At 37.2% G+C, this 15,401-nt stretch overlaps 1 protein-coding gene and 1 long non-coding RNA gene across 2 annotated transcripts; one reads left to right on the forward strand and one right to left on the reverse strand.

Annotated features, from left to right (window-relative positions):
* The first annotated feature begins 2,865 nt into the window (after positions 1-2,865).
* LOC147481233 (2-oxoglutarate-dependent dioxygenase 21, chloroplastic-like) lies at positions 2,866-6,067 on the forward strand. Its single transcript, XM_086578019.1, has 3 exons — positions 2,866-3,115; positions 3,604-3,851; positions 5,003-6,067. Exons 1-3 carry the CDS (start codon positions 2,879-2,881, stop codon positions 5,577-5,579), a joined length of 1,062 nt encoding a protein of 353 aa, XP_086434145.1. The 5' UTR covers positions 2,866-2,878; the 3' UTR covers positions 5,580-6,067.
* On the reverse strand, positions 5,333-13,733 carry LOC147481234 (uncharacterized). Its single transcript, XR_015205041.1, has 4 exons — positions 13,495-13,733; positions 6,855-7,304; positions 6,643-6,748; positions 5,333-5,472 (listed from the first exon to the last, which is right to left on the reverse strand). It is a non-coding gene; the product is annotated as an uncharacterized LOC147481234 (long non-coding RNA).
* Positions 13,734-15,401: the final 1,668 nt, after the last annotated feature.

Below are 15,401 nucleotides of genomic sequence, written 5' to 3' on the forward strand. Positions count from 1 at the left end.
ACCAAAAATGAACATATTCGTTCCTTTCAAGTTCCAACCAAAACTTCTTCATCAGGTTACTATACGTGGTAGTTAAAGAATGGGAGTTGGTGGCTTACACAAGCATTTTTGTTCATTTTTGTTCATTCCAAAAGGAGAAATTTTGTATTTTTGGAAAGTAAAACGAGAAATTTTGTTTTTTCCCTGGTTCTCTGTTCCAAATAGATACGGAGACCTTAAAAGGTCAAACATCTATCTCTAACCACAATTCTTGAGGCGGTCATTTGATGGCAAACCACTTTGTAAAGAGGTTAAATTGGTCATTGATGTCTCATACCTGAAAAAGGCAAAACTATGTCCTTACTAAAAAAATGTAATTTCAAGGGAAAGATAACAAGTTCCGGTATGAGCAAATGGGTAAAGATGAAGAGGTTCCTAAGTTAAAGATCTTATCACTTTCAACGAGTACAAATGATATAAAATGGAGAATACCCAAGAACAACAACTAAAAACAGACCATTACTTCATTAAACAACCAACACGTTGCATGCACGTTGCAAGTTGCAACTACAATTCATTGTAGTGTAGGAAGTAGGAACTAACAACTCTAAATTTTCCATGTTTATACTTTTCAGTTATTTACTTCAAATTATGTCACTTTTGGACGTTTAGTTCAGCTCTGCCACGTACATCACAGCCTCCATAGCACAGAAGTGTTACTACATAAAAGAGAGTGATTTTTTGCTCCCGGGATTTGCTCCAAGGGAAACAGGAACCAACCAAGTGTCCACTGAAAAGAGGTCAACAGTTATCAAATTTCCACTTTAATATATGCTTCCTGATTTATTCCCAACCTTAAAAAAAAATAAAAGAAAAAAACTTAACCAGTTACAAAATCTAGTTTTTGGTCTTAATTGTTAGAAAAAAAACAAGGAATAAAAAACTTGAAGTGCTAAACTAGTGACACTTCTTTCAAACTAAAAAAGATAAAAAAAAATCTTTAGCTAATGATGGGAAGAACTCCTATATATTTTACAATGAGATTTTTTTAATTCTTTTTCTTTTTATTTATCTCTATTTTTAGTGGGGGCAAATTAGTAAGTTTGTTCTAAGAAAGAATTTGATAACTGTAAATCTCTTTTTAGTGGACACGTGGTTGGTTCCTGTTTCGCTTGGAGCTCTTGGAGCAAATCCCGGTGGGAGCAAAAAATCACTCCATAAAAGACAATGCCATAGGCAACTAATCTGAGCATTGGACTTGGACTTCTGACCATAGTTAGCAATTCAGCAAATTATTCGTTTAATTCAGAAAACGTTTAAAAATATCGTATTTTTCAATGATACGGAATAATTTATTAATTCGGCAAGAAATCATTAATTTTCGAATTCTTCTCGAATTATTTGTATTTTCACTATAAATCTGCTAAGTATGCTGTCAAATTTTCCCGTATTTTTTTTATAATTATTTTTAACTTCGTATTATACTCAAATTACTTACAAACCCGAATTTTTGCCGTTTCTGTTTTTTTAATCCGAATTGAAAAAACGAATTTTTATCGAAGCTCGAATTTTATTTAAATATTTTCGGTATCGAATTTTTTCCGTATTACGAATTGCTAACTATGCTTTCGACACCAAATTAGTATTTATGTTTTCTGGTGATTTTGCATGTGAAGCATTAAGTCGTGAAATTCCACCTGACAACGTCATTAAACTAGCTTCCACATCATTCCTGCATATAGTGCAATAAACCTTGCTCATCGCTGAGATTATTGTGCATTGGAAAAACTCGCTTCGATTAAAGATGACAATGCAGTAAACTTTGCTCATTGGTAAGTGCCTAACATAATTGTGTATGTAAGTGCTAGTTAGCTCAGTTGATACTAGAGGTTTTGGGGTTCTTGCACAATATCGAGTTACTGATCTCTTTAAAAACAAATTTGTTTCTATATTTTTTGTCAGGTGCCAATTTAACTAACAAATTTGGTAAAACTTTTAGATAGTGATACTAAATTACAAGAAGTCTAATCTCACTTAAAACAGATTTGAGTGCCAATCAAACAGAAAAAAAAAAAATGATTGTACCTGTATTTAACTTCCAATGCAAAGTAGGAATGTGGTAAAAGAAACAGAAAGTCAGATCATCATTTTTATTTGAAGAATGCATTTTGAGCATATTTTGTCCTTTATAGCTTTTTTTTTTTTTGCTAATGGCCGGGTAATTGATTAATAAATAAAATGGAAAAGTTGCAAAAGTCGGATTACAGACTCTTTAACAGTACTTTCGTATAGCTTACTATATATTAATAATTAAAGATCCTTCTAATAGTACAGTGTAGAATATTTCAGTTTTTCAAAAAAACTGAAAAAAAACAACATAGGATTGAAATATTAATGATTTCGAAATTAGTCGAAATCAAAATATGAATTTTCCAGATTTCTAAAATTATAATAATTTCGAAATCCGGAACTAGGATACCACTAGGATTTCGGTTGTTTCTGAACTTATTGGGCAATTCAGTAAGTTCATGTTAAACAGATAGTAGATATGTTTGCTGTGTCTGTTCGGAACACAATTATGAACAGGTCCTTTGGATTAGAAACACTGGACATCTTGGGCGCCATGCAAATCAATAGATACAATAAAGTTAAGAGAGCTATAAAGTTAAAACAGCACACGTAAAAATGATCTATAAAAGTATGGATCCTAAAATTATTAACTCTGTGAATCTGTCCCAAAGATACTAAATTACCCTTCAACATTCAGAGTTACCGACCCCATGTAGCTGCTTTCAAACCAATATAAATACCCCTTGCTTACTATACACCAACATATATTCTCTAAGCTTGTGCAAGCATTTCAACTTTCTAGAAAGGTACTAAGGTACAATTTCTACACATGGAGAATGCGAAGGATTCAAGCAATTTTCCAATAGGAAATAGTGCGCAAGAACGAGGGATGTCTCATGTCCCCGAATGTTACGTACTGCCTCCTTCGGATCGTCCTTGTAAGGGTACGGGATCTGAAAATGTGCCTACAATAATTGATATGGCGCGGTTGCATCGCAGTGCCCACGATAGGTCGATTGTTGTAGAAGAAATCAGTAGGGCTTGTCAACAAATGGGGTTGTTTCAGGTGATCGAGCTTGAAAACATTGTTACTACTGGGCTAAAAACGTTTTAATCTGATTTTATGATTTTTATTGTAAAATTAATACTATGATTTTTTATTTTGTGATTTTTTAATTTTGATATTATCATTATGATTTTTGTCGACTCAGTTCAATACTATGATTATGATTTTTTATTTTGATATTATGATTATGACTTTGTCAACTGAGTTCAATATTTTGGGTTTTGATTTTTTTTTGTTGTAAAATTAATATTGTACATGAATAGGGTTATTTCTTTGTACTTTTTTTTAAAAAAAAAAAAATTCGTTATTTTTTCTTTCTGGGCTAGGAATGTTAAAGCCATGACATAAGATGTTGCACCATGTAAATTGTAAAGCCTAGCTGTACATCTGCTTACAGGCACGCATGGTCTTTTAACTAATATTTATCCCGTAATTAATAGCATTAAGATTTAAGAATATGATTGCAATTTGAACCATACACTATGCAGATTGTCAACCACGGGATAAGCCAGACAGTGCTGGATGAAGCTCTTCTTGCTGCATCAGAGTTCTTTAAGTTACCAAATGAGCATAAAGCTGCGTTTATGTCAAATGATGTCAACAAGCCAGTTAGATATGGAACAGGTTTGAAAGATGGGCTGGACAAAATCCAGTTTTGGAGGGTCTTCCTTAAACATTATGCTCATCCTCAAGAGGAATGGATTGAGTCATGGCCATCAAATCCACCTAAGTACAGGTGGAATTATTTTCTCCACCCTTTTATACATCGCAGTCTTTCTTCCATGCTTGCTAACCTAATATTCGTTGCCTACCCTTAAAGTTATGTTCAATATTGTGATGCCTTTGCCACCATGTTGTTGGTGAAGAGATTTGCTATTAATTAGTTATATACAAACAGATAAAAGTATCTAACAACTTATCTACTCAAACTATATATTTTGAAACAGATTATCTACACTAAGGACGATATATAGGGTATCGAAACCTCTTAACATTCACCGGATTTATGTCACATGTCACATGTCACATATGCTTATGTGACATTATCACGGTGGAGGAGGCCATCCACTTTATTAAATCCTAGCTCTTTCCATGGTGTAGACAATCTGTTTCTCTTTAACCTGACTATTGCTACTGTTTGATGCAGGGTGGTACTAAAGGCTCTTACAACGCTAATTATTCTTTATGCAAATTTTAATATTGAATTTAATACAACGCTAATTATTTGGCCAATTGCAGCTTTGAACTTACGAAGTCTATCTCGAGGTGGAGGTGAGTAAATGCATGACATTGCACCTCAGTCAACAGACAAAGCTAACTTTTGGTGCAAATTAAACACATCAGATTTTCTACACACCATAACTGCCAATCACGTATTGTGGTAAATCACAAATTGTATGTAAGTAAGCATGAATTTTATAACGGAGTTATCTATGAACATTAGGATCCTATCTAATCCCTCAAAACACTTAAAATTGCCAAAACAGAATTGTAAAACAGAGTTTCTTTACAGTACTGTTTAAAGCTAGCTTAATGAAAATATAACAAATCTCAGAATAAAACTTCACCAATTAGACAATATATAAATCTCAAAATAAAATGAACAAACTTGATTATGCCATGAATTAAGACATACTTCACTAAACACATACGGCTCTGTATATTTATTGCAATTTGAAGTACGTGGTTACATTTTGCTTTTATAAATGGCCAGAGACCATATCTATTTTCAATATGCCTTTTCACTATATTAGTATTAGTATTGTCAATAACCTCAGGACTTATTAATGTTATAATTTGAACATTCTTCTGTTTTTTAATATCACTCATCTTGCAATGAATTGTAATTAATTTCCCAAGTCTTATTTTCGTTTTATTTTTCCGCAGAGAAAACATGGGAAGATATGCTGTGGAATTGATGAGACTATCAAATGAAGTAATTGAAGCTATTACTGAGAGCCTTGGGTTAGGCCAAAAATATTTAGGTGACAAAATGGAGAATGGAATGCAAGTCATGACAGTTAATTGTTATCCACCATGTCCACAACCAAATCTTGCATTGGGCTTACCACCACATTCAGATTACAGTTGCATAACAATCCTTCTCCAGAGCTATCCCGGCCTTCAAGTCAAACCTTCCAATGATGATAGATGGATTGCTGTTCCAGAGCTTAAAGGTGCCTTACAAGTCCATGTTGGAGACCATTTGGAAGTGCTTAGTAATGGACTATATAAGAGTGTGGTTCATAGAGCAACACTCAGCCCTGAGAAGACTAGACTCTCTATTGCTAGTCTTCATAGTCTTGGAATGGATGTGAACATGAACACTGCAGAAGAGCTGATAGATGTCCAGCACCCTAAAATTTATAAGGAGAGCAGCTTTAGAGATTTTCTCAAATTTCTATCTGCCAATGACATTGCTGAAGGAAAGAGCTTTATTGAAAGCCTTAAGATAAAAATGTGAACGTTTTATTTTTGCTAACTAAAGGTTGTAAACTGTTAAATCGTTTATTTTGATTTAGGATGAGTATTACATAGCACTATGCCTCCATTGTAGACATGTAGTAGAAAAAACATAATGCTATTATAAAACACATATAGCCAAACAGAAAAGAGGGGGTTCCAAGTATAAAACACATATAGCCAAACAAAAAAGAGGGGGTGGGTTCCAAGTATAAAACACATATAGCCATTAGTCTCTAAGCTAATTAATTTGTTTCATAGACTATTTAGGCTTGGCTTTTAGCTTTGCTGATGTGGAATCAGCTTCAACCCAAAAATGTTCAGCCATCCTTGCTGAACGGCGCACTCAACTCCCAGCACAATGGCCTAACACCCTGCCATTTAACTAGTTGTATTTGGCAAGTGAGAGCCACTGCACCATGGTTCCGAGCAGTGCAAACCCTCAACTATGTGATAATATCTTCTACATGGAGAGAGCTGAACTCCTCAGCAGGGTTAACTAACACCCAACACCCCACAACCCCTCCCTCCCCGCACCAAATTAGGATTTGGCAGTGGTGCCATTTTCAGTATAGCTTGACCTCAAAGTTAAACTGAACCCAAGTTGACTGTGTATGTGGGAGGGGGGGTGGGGGTGGTCCTAATTGGGTCATCTAGTGTGGGGGTAATACTAGTTAACCCTATTTTCTTTTTCCTTTTCATTCTTCTCTTCAATTCCTACCCCCGCTTGCATTGCTGCACTTCTTTGACACTAATGGATTGACACCTAATTCAGGAGAGAAAAAAACTTGTTAGGTTTGCAATGTTTTTAGTTCAACTTGTATGGGTCAAATATGGTATTCAAATTCTAGTTGAACTTGCAATGTAATGGGATGAACTCATGAACAATACCAAATTCTAGATCGAAATCATCAATCATAGCCCATTAAGATTTTCGACTCAGATAGAAATCCTAGCTTCTAGCATTGAAAATTAGGGAGGTGCTATATAGCTGCTAATGTTCTTAATGTCAACGGGAAAAAAAAAGGTTATAGATTACGCGCTTTGTAGCTGATACGTGATACCTTGTCAGTTGAGGATCTCCTCCCTTGCTTGGAAAGATATATTCCAAAGAGAAATCCAAGAGTACTTGTGATAACTCTCTTGTTAGGTTGGCTCTAGCTACTACACCTGCATCATCAGACAGATACATGTAATCATAATAGGCGAATTTAAATTCCAGGCAAGTTGTATATGCAATAATCTAAGAGATGCAACTATAATTGAGGGAGATTACTCTGGCTACTCCGTCTTGTGCATGTTGTCACCAATACTCAATTTTATTGGAGCTCTGTTTCAAACTCCTCCCGGCCGACATTGAGGGAAAGGTTAAAACCTAGCTTGATGCTTTGAAATTGACACTTTAAAATGCTTGGATTGTGCATAAATAATTTTAAATGCGTACATTTTAACTCTTTTCAAAATAATAAGTGTATTTTATATAAAAGAGAATGGATTCGATCCACAGGTTCTCGTATCTTCGGAGTATCTAGACATATCGCATACATGAAATCCTCGAAGTTACAAGCAACATTACAATGAAAACAAATCACATAAAAACACACTCTGATCTACAAACTCGACGACTGTCCAAACGAGGTTGGGGCGCAGATAATTCTATACCATGTGCTTGGTCCGACTATGAAAAACTGGGTTGGAACCAGGTAAATAGTAGTGAGGGTGAAACCTGTTGGAATCTTCATGTGTATTTCAAATACTTGTGTGTTGTTTAGTACCACATTGATGAACCACCACTAGCAAGTGAGGTATTTGAGGTGAACCTCTAGCATAAGGGCGTGCCCTTACGGTACAAAGGCTTTTGTGTTAGGAGGGAGGACTCACCCAAAGCCACACGCGTGCCCGCCCCGAACCAAGTCGCGTCGGGGCTTGGGCTTGGGCTGTTAGACTAGTGGGTAGTGGATCATCAATAGCCATTTGGTTTTGTGAAACCGAATTAGAGAGGTGTCCTTCTCCATCTATGATTCGATCATACCTCTAAAGCTGTTGTGTTCATTAGAGGGGATGAATCACATAACAGAGAGAGAGAGGACGCAGAGAGATAGAACTCGTGTTGCTGCTGCTTCTACATCGACTAAGACAGAAGTCGTGCAAGCTGTTGCTACTACAGAAACAGAACTTGTGCATATTATCCCTTCATATCACCATACACGAATCAGAGAAACAGATAAGTCTTTCATTGTTTTCTTTATTCTCTTCTTCCGTCGGCCCGCCGAGAGAGTTATATTGTTTGTTCTAGAGGGTAGTCCGTTCTAGTGCAAAGTCGATCTATTGTTAACCATTGAATCCTCGAGGAGGAAGACGCCACCGTTGCCTTTCGCACCATTGGAAGGGGCAAAATCTTTCCTTAAGGACGACTAATCATCCGCGCCTTGGTTATTACACATTATTACGTCCTTGTCTTCTATTGTTTTCTTTTATCCGCATACAACAATCTTAAGGAAAGATCAAGATGTCTACACCTTGTTGACACCACCGATCAAAGAAACTAATTGCGAGTCATGGAAGTAACTTCGTCTATGAGAGATCTTTGCACCTCTACCGAATGCTCGCAATTTACCTAATGTGTCTAAAATTGAATCCTTCAACGGTTCACACTTCAAGAGATGGAGAGAAAGGGTGTTCCACCCTAGATGTACTCAACTATGCAAAGTATCTCAACGATCTGAAGACCCGTGGAGGGTTCTAATGATTTCGAAAAGAAATCAAGCCGCTTTGGCTCAATGGGAATAAGGTATGTCGTCATGCTATTTTGAAAATACCTTCCGATGAGATTTTTGATATTTATTGTTCAAATAAGAATGCACATGATATATGGGAGAGTTTGAACAAGAAATACATAATAGAAGGATCTTTGGTACTTTCGAAATATGCTATTGGGAATTTTCTAAAGTTCCATATGAGAGAGGATAGAGATGTAACGCCTCAAATCCATGATTTTCATGTCTTTGATTAATGATTTGAAAACCGAGGGTATTAATTTACCCAATCCTTTGTTCTTTGGATGTTTGATTGAGAAACTCCCCGAGTCTTGGAAACACTATAAAAATAGTATGAAGCATAAAGCGTAAGCGGAATGACTCTTGAGGATGTGATCATTCACATTCACATAGAGGAAAAGAACAAGACTTCGGGATGAGGTGTTGTCTAAGGAATTTCATTCTAAAGCCAATATCGTTGAAGGTAATCCCAAAGAAATCTAACAAAACCTCTAAGAAGCGAAGTCCAACAAAAATAAGAATTTCAAAGTCAAAGGCACTTCTTTTAAAAAGGAGTGGTACCGGCAATGGAAATTGTTATGTTTGTGGTAAACCCGGACATAGGGCTTTTCGGTCTGGACACAAGAAAGACAATCGATGATCCTCCCAATGCTAATCTAGTTGAGGGAGATGATATTGTTCTTCTGCCGTGGTGTCACAAGTGTTCATAGCCAATTTTGGAAGAGGAACCGGGTACTAGATTCGGGTGCCACCATGCGTCTGTGGTGATGTTGAAGCCTTCTCGGATTACATACTAGTGAAAGATGAAAAGGTCTATATGGGTGACTCTAGGTCCGTTTCTGTTGAGGAGCAACAGCAAGGTTCTTCCCGGTTTAACCGGGGAAAACCCTTTCACTTAGTAATGTTCTTCATGTTCACGAGATTCGCCGAATCTGATTTACGTCCCTACTGGGGAAAAGGCGTCAAAGGTGACTTTTGAGAGTGACAAGTTTGTTCTGACAAAGAATGAGGGTTTTGTTGGTAAAGGTTATTGTAATAACAATGGTCTTTTCATGTTGAATGTACTTGACAACATTATTATTAATAAGAATGAATCTGCTTCTGCTTATTTGCTTGACTCTTTTAATATATGGCATGGTAGACTAGGACATGTGAATGTTCAGTATATGAAAAGGATGAAAGCATGTGGTTTATTGTCTAATATTTCTGATTTTTCTAATGATAAATGTGAGATATGTCTTTGAGACTAAAGCCACGAAGAAACCCCAATAGAAGCTGTGTCTAGAGATAAAACCGGATTACTAACTCTTATTCATACAGTTTGGGTGAATTTAGAAGTACCATGTCTAGAGGGGAAGTTTTATTATATTACATTCATAGATGACTTCTCTAGGTACACCATGGTATATTTACTTAGACACAAGCATGAGGCGGTGAGATGTTTTTCAAGTACAAAGTCGGGTTGAAAACCCGGCTTAAGTGTAAGATTAAGAGACTTGGTCCGATAGGGGTGGAGAATATGAGTCTAACCCCTTCCGGGACTTTTGTGACAAGAATGGCATTATTCATGAGACTACTCCACCATACTCTCCGAGTCTAATGGAGTAGCCGAACGGAAAAAAGAAACACTAAAAGAGATGATGAATGCTATGCTTGTAAGTTTCGAGCTTCCACTCGAACTTGTGGGGAAGCAATCCTATCTGCTTGCCATATCTGAGAATAGGATACCCAACAAGAAAAACAGGGAATAAGACACCATATGAGTTATGGAAAGGTCATGTACCTACCTCGACATACTTAAAATGTGGGGGTGTCTTGCTAAGGTTCTTGTGAACGAACCTAAAAAGAGAAAATTGGGACCTCGAATCTGTTGATTGTATGTTCATTGGTTATGCTCATAATAGTCTTTGCATATAGATTTTTTAGTAGTAAAATCGATAATAACCTTGTCGATGCTAACACTATTATAGAGAGTAAAAATACTGATTTCTTTGAGAATTTGTTTCCTTTGAAAATTGGCATTGAGAGGTTGGTAGCTCCTAGTGAACAACAATCAACAGATCCCGAATTTTCTGAACAAGAAATTCGGAAGAGTAAAAGAGGACAGAAATCCACCAATTTTGGTGATGACTTTTACACATTTCTTCTTGATGATGATCCTGTGACGTATAATGAGGCAATCAGTTCTCGAGATGCACCTTTCTCGAAGGATGCTATACACTCAGAGCTAGATTCGATTATAGCTAATCACACATGGGAGATAGTTGATCTACCTCCTGGGGCGAAACCTATACGTTACAAGTGGATCTTCAAAAAGAAATTGAAACTAGATGGTTCCATTGAGAAATACAAGGCTAGACTTGTAGTCAAGGGATTCTCCCAGAAAAAAGGCATTGACTATTTTGATACTTATGCTCCGTGTAACTAGGATTTCTTCTATAAGAGTTCTAATGGCTCTAGCTGCTATTCATAATTTATTTATTCATCAAATGGATGTAAAAACTGCATTTTTGAATGGTGATCTTGATGAAGAAATATATATGATGCAGCCTGAGGGTACGATAGTACCGGGGAATGAGCATAAGGTATGCAAGTTAGTTAAGTCTTTATATGGGTTGAAACAAGCCAAAAAAAATGGCATGAAAAGTTTGACGATGTCATGATGTCTAATGGATATCACATAAATGATGCCGATAAATGTATTTACTTTAAATCTTTTGATGTGAATACATATGTGATTATTTGTCTATATGTGGATGACATGTTAATCATGAGTCCCTAGCCTTGATGTTGTGAGAAACACCAAGATGTTTTATCCTCCCAATTTGAAATGAAGGATTTGGGAGAAGTGATGTGATTCTTGGAATCAAAATCATCGAAAAGCGATGATGGCTATCGCTTTCACAAGAGCATTATGTTGAGAAGTTTTGAAGAAGTTTAACTTTTATGATAGTAAGCCCGTGTGTCGACACCTTATGAGGCAAATAGTGAACTTGAGAAAAATGCTCAACATGGTGTACTTCGATCTAGATATGCCCAAATTATTGGTAGTCTCATGTACTTGATGAATTGCACTAGACGACATTGCTTATGCAGTTAGCGGCTAAAGCGATATACACTCATTGTCCTAGTCGGGAACATTGGAGTCGTTAGAGATTAGCCAAGTACTTGAGAGGAACAATGAATTACGGCATAAGGTTTAGACAAACTCCACCGTGATAGAGGGTTATTGTGATGCAAAACCGGATATCGATTCTCATGATATCAAGTCCACTAGTGGTTATATTTTCACCCTAGGTGGAGGTGCGATCGCTTGGAAATCTTCTAAGCGGACCTTGATAGCTCGTTCAACCATGGAGTCCGAGCTTATTGCTTTAGATAAAGCAAGTCTTGAGGGCCGAAAGTGGCTTAGAAACCTCTTGGCGAGATCTTCCTATTGGTACAAAACCGCCTCGGTTGTACCTATGCATTGTATTTTGTCGGGCAGCATGATAGCAAAGGCAAAGAGCAAATTGTATAATGGGAAAAGGGCATATTAAATGCGAGACTACGATCTATAAAGCATTTCTTTGGAATGCGGAGTTGTGGCTCTAGATTATGTGAGGTCGAGTTAAATTTGGCGATCCTCGACAAAACCACTTAACAGAGAGACAAGTGGTTGATCGTCGAGGGGATGGGACTTTTGCCTTAGATAGAGAGGCGACGGCCAAGCAACCCCACCTATGTGATTGGAGATCCCATGAAGTAGGTTCAAAGGGAAAAACAAGTCACCTCGTTAAATCCCGGTATGCTATTGTCTTTATTTGAGGCGTCCCCTATGACTAGATAGCATTATTGTATACTTTGTATAACTTGAATAGCAATGAGAAAAAGGATGAGTTATTTTACTCTTAATGGAATCCATAGTCCATTATTTTTATGAGATAGTGTATTTTAAAGCGCTATGTACACTTGATGGATATCCACCTACGTGAATGTAGAAGCTGGGTCGGTTCTTATGGGTATTCGAGCAAATACTCTAGAGCATTCACTTAACACAATAGCCTTAAGGGCCAAAAAATCGCAACACCCGAAACAGGCATATAATGAAGGAGCAATGTGGGTGCATGTCCTCTATTTTACTACAAGGGAATGTTGGTTCAAAGATTTTTAATCCACCACTTTCACGTATTATAAGACATGTTACCCTATGACTGGTTCAAGCCCGAAAAGCACCAAGTATCTTATGCATTGTTTTTTCGATTCTCTCTGGCATTTCGTTAACCCATTTCTTTTGTAATATCCTATTCCAAAATAGTGGGGGACTATAAGTATTTTGAAATAGTGGGGGATTGTTGGAATCTTCATGTGTATTTCAAATACTTGTGTGTTGTTTAGTCCCACATTGATGAACCACCACTAGCAAGTGAGGTATTTGAGGTGAACCTCTAGCATAAGGGCGTGCCCTTAGGGTACAAAGGCTTTTGTGTTAGGAGGGAGGACTCACCCAAAGCCACACACGCCGCCCGCCCCGCCCGACCGCCGAGTGTGAGTCGTCGTGTCGTGTCGTGGGCTTGGGCTGTTAGACTAGTGGGTAGTGGATCATCAATAGCCATTTGGTTTTGTGAAACCGAATTAGAGAGGTGTCCTTCTCCATCTATGATTCGATCATACCTCTATATAAACACAGCTGTGTTCATTAGAGGGGATGAATCACATAACGAGAGAGAGAGGGCCTTGAGAGATATAGAACTTCGTGTTGCACCGTTCTTCTACATCGACTAAGGCGAAAGTCGTGCAAGCCGTTGCTCTTCTGAGAACCAAAAAACGAAAACGAGAACTTGTGCATATTATCCCTTCATATCACCATACACCTAATCGAGGAGAAACGGATAAGTCTTTCATTGCTTTCTTTATTCTCTTCTTCTGTCGGCCGCCCGAGAGAGTTATATTCGTTTCTAGAGGGGTAGTCCGTTCTGGTGCAAAAGTCGGTTCTTTGTTAACCATTGAATCTGTGAGGAAGACGCATGCTTGTTGCCTTTCTGCACCATTGGAAGGGGCGAAATCTTTCCTTAAGGACAGCCTAATCCACGCCTTGGTTATTACCTGTTATTCTGTCCTTGTCTTCTATTGTTTTCTTTTATCTGCATACAACAAAACCCACATAAAGGTTATAAATTACTCCAGCGGGAACAAAACATTTCTAGCACATTCATACTACATTTGTAAATGGAACTATTCCTTAAAATTGCTAATCAATTGAAGGATATGAATATACTAGCAGGTGCTTGAGCGGTCGACCATGGACTAACAACCAATCTTCTTATTATTCTTCACTACCAGAACTCTTTAGCAGGCAGTGAATACAGCTGAGGAATAAGAGAGTTTACTGAGGTTATCCATTTCCTATTTAACTCGGAACATGTACAAAAAGCATAGAAGTGCAACATATGTGTCAATTTCTAACTCTTACACGTATTATTAATGTGATGAACAAGCAGTCCCCAACTGTCCAAGTATCCTTGCACTGATGCACATCACCTTAGAGAAGAAGTATTTCAAAGTAGAGCTGTCAATGGATTGGACCAAGCCTGAAGCCCAATTGGATCCGAACTGATAAAATAGGGACTTGGGACTTAAATACTATATATTGTCCCATCCGAAAACTAATATAATTTTATTAGTGCTTCAATTAAATACAAGTAAATATTTAACTATTATAAAAAAAAACCGTTAACCCATCATCCGGTAGGGTATCCGGTTTTCACCCGCCACCCAAACCCGCACCGACCCAAAAACAAACCCGTCCCACCCCACCACTGTTTTTATGCGGTCGAGCTATGGGTGTAAGTTCTATGTTCAAACCCAACCCGTCAAGCCGCCCGACCCGCACTGTGTCAAAAGCCGTTGACCCAACCTCGTTGACCCGCACAATTTCAAGACTCTAACTCTAATATTTTTGTATTATGTTTATATTTTTTTTTTAACTTTTATAGGAATTTGGGAGATCGTTATGAACATAAACTTATGAGTTCAACATCAATTTCAAATATTCAAATTTGAACATTGGACATATATCAAAAGTTCAAATTCAACTTTCGAATTTTGGAGAAGATGAATCATTCATCCTTATATTAATTTCGAATTCTTTTAGTTTATATTTTATTGTTTTATACCATAGATCCTCGCTCCCATCTTCATTTTATCATGTTATGGAAAATAATTAATTTACAAATGGTAAATCACGATAAATAAGTTTCAAATTTACAGATATAGTTTTGGGTTCAAGTTCAATTTTTTTACTTTTTTTATATTTTATATTTTTAATTGATTGATTATATTTTTTTTTTCTCTATGTTGTGAATTAGAAATATATTACTTGCAGAATTAGAAAGTTTTTTTTGGGTGAAATTAGGTTAAAATGATAATTTACACCCGACCCGGATGACTCGCCCAAAACCCTCCCCTCAGAAGCCCGACCCACAGTAGGGTGATGGTACTAAGACATGACACTTCAACCCGCCCATACCCTTTATCGGGGACCACTGGATTTGTATCCCCTAGACCCGCCCCGCCCCGCTCCATCACTATTTAACCTGCGGTTGACCCGGCCTGCCCCGTATTACACTCCTAATTATATTACATAAAATGTTAGAGGTTTGGTGGTTAAGTGATATACTGCCCCACCGGGCATGGGTTTGAGTCTGGTTACCGTATATTTTAAATCTTTTTTAGAGAAGTAACAAAAAAGTAAACTATTTCCATATAATTTTATAGGACTTATGCCAGACCTGAATCCGATCAAATCCAACGGGACTTAGGCTGGACTTGGACCTTCTAAATATAAATATGCTTTGAGTCGGGACCTAGACATAAGTGAGTCTTGTTCAAGTCCGGCCCATTGACAACCCTACTTATGTTGTACTTATGTATCCATATCAATCATCACATTATATTATCCATATCCATCATCACATATTGGGCCAGTACTTATTTGTAGATTTTCTTAGGCCCGTAAAACACAAATTATAGCTATGCAACAAACTTAGCCCAGAACCACACTTAAC

The sequence above is a fragment of the Coptis chinensis genome, chromosome 8 (genome assembly GCF_015680905.1).
Source record: "Coptis chinensis isolate HL-2020 chromosome 8, ASM1568090v1, whole genome shotgun sequence".
Lineage (NCBI taxonomy): Eukaryota > Viridiplantae > Streptophyta > Magnoliopsida > Ranunculales > Ranunculaceae > Coptis > Coptis chinensis.

Coding starts and splice junctions, on each gene's coding strand:
- LOC147481233 (XM_086578019.1), top strand. CDS start 2,879: ATGGAGAATGCGAAGGATTCAAGCAATTTTCCAATAGGAAATAGTGCG. Junction 3,116..3,603: donor AACAAATGGGGTTGTTTCAG/GTGATCGAGCTT, acceptor TACACTATGCAG/ATTGTCAACCACGGGATAAG. Junction 3,852..5,002: donor TCAAATCCACCTAAGTACAG/GTGGAATTATTT, acceptor ATTTTTCCGCAG/AGAAAACATGGGAAGATATG.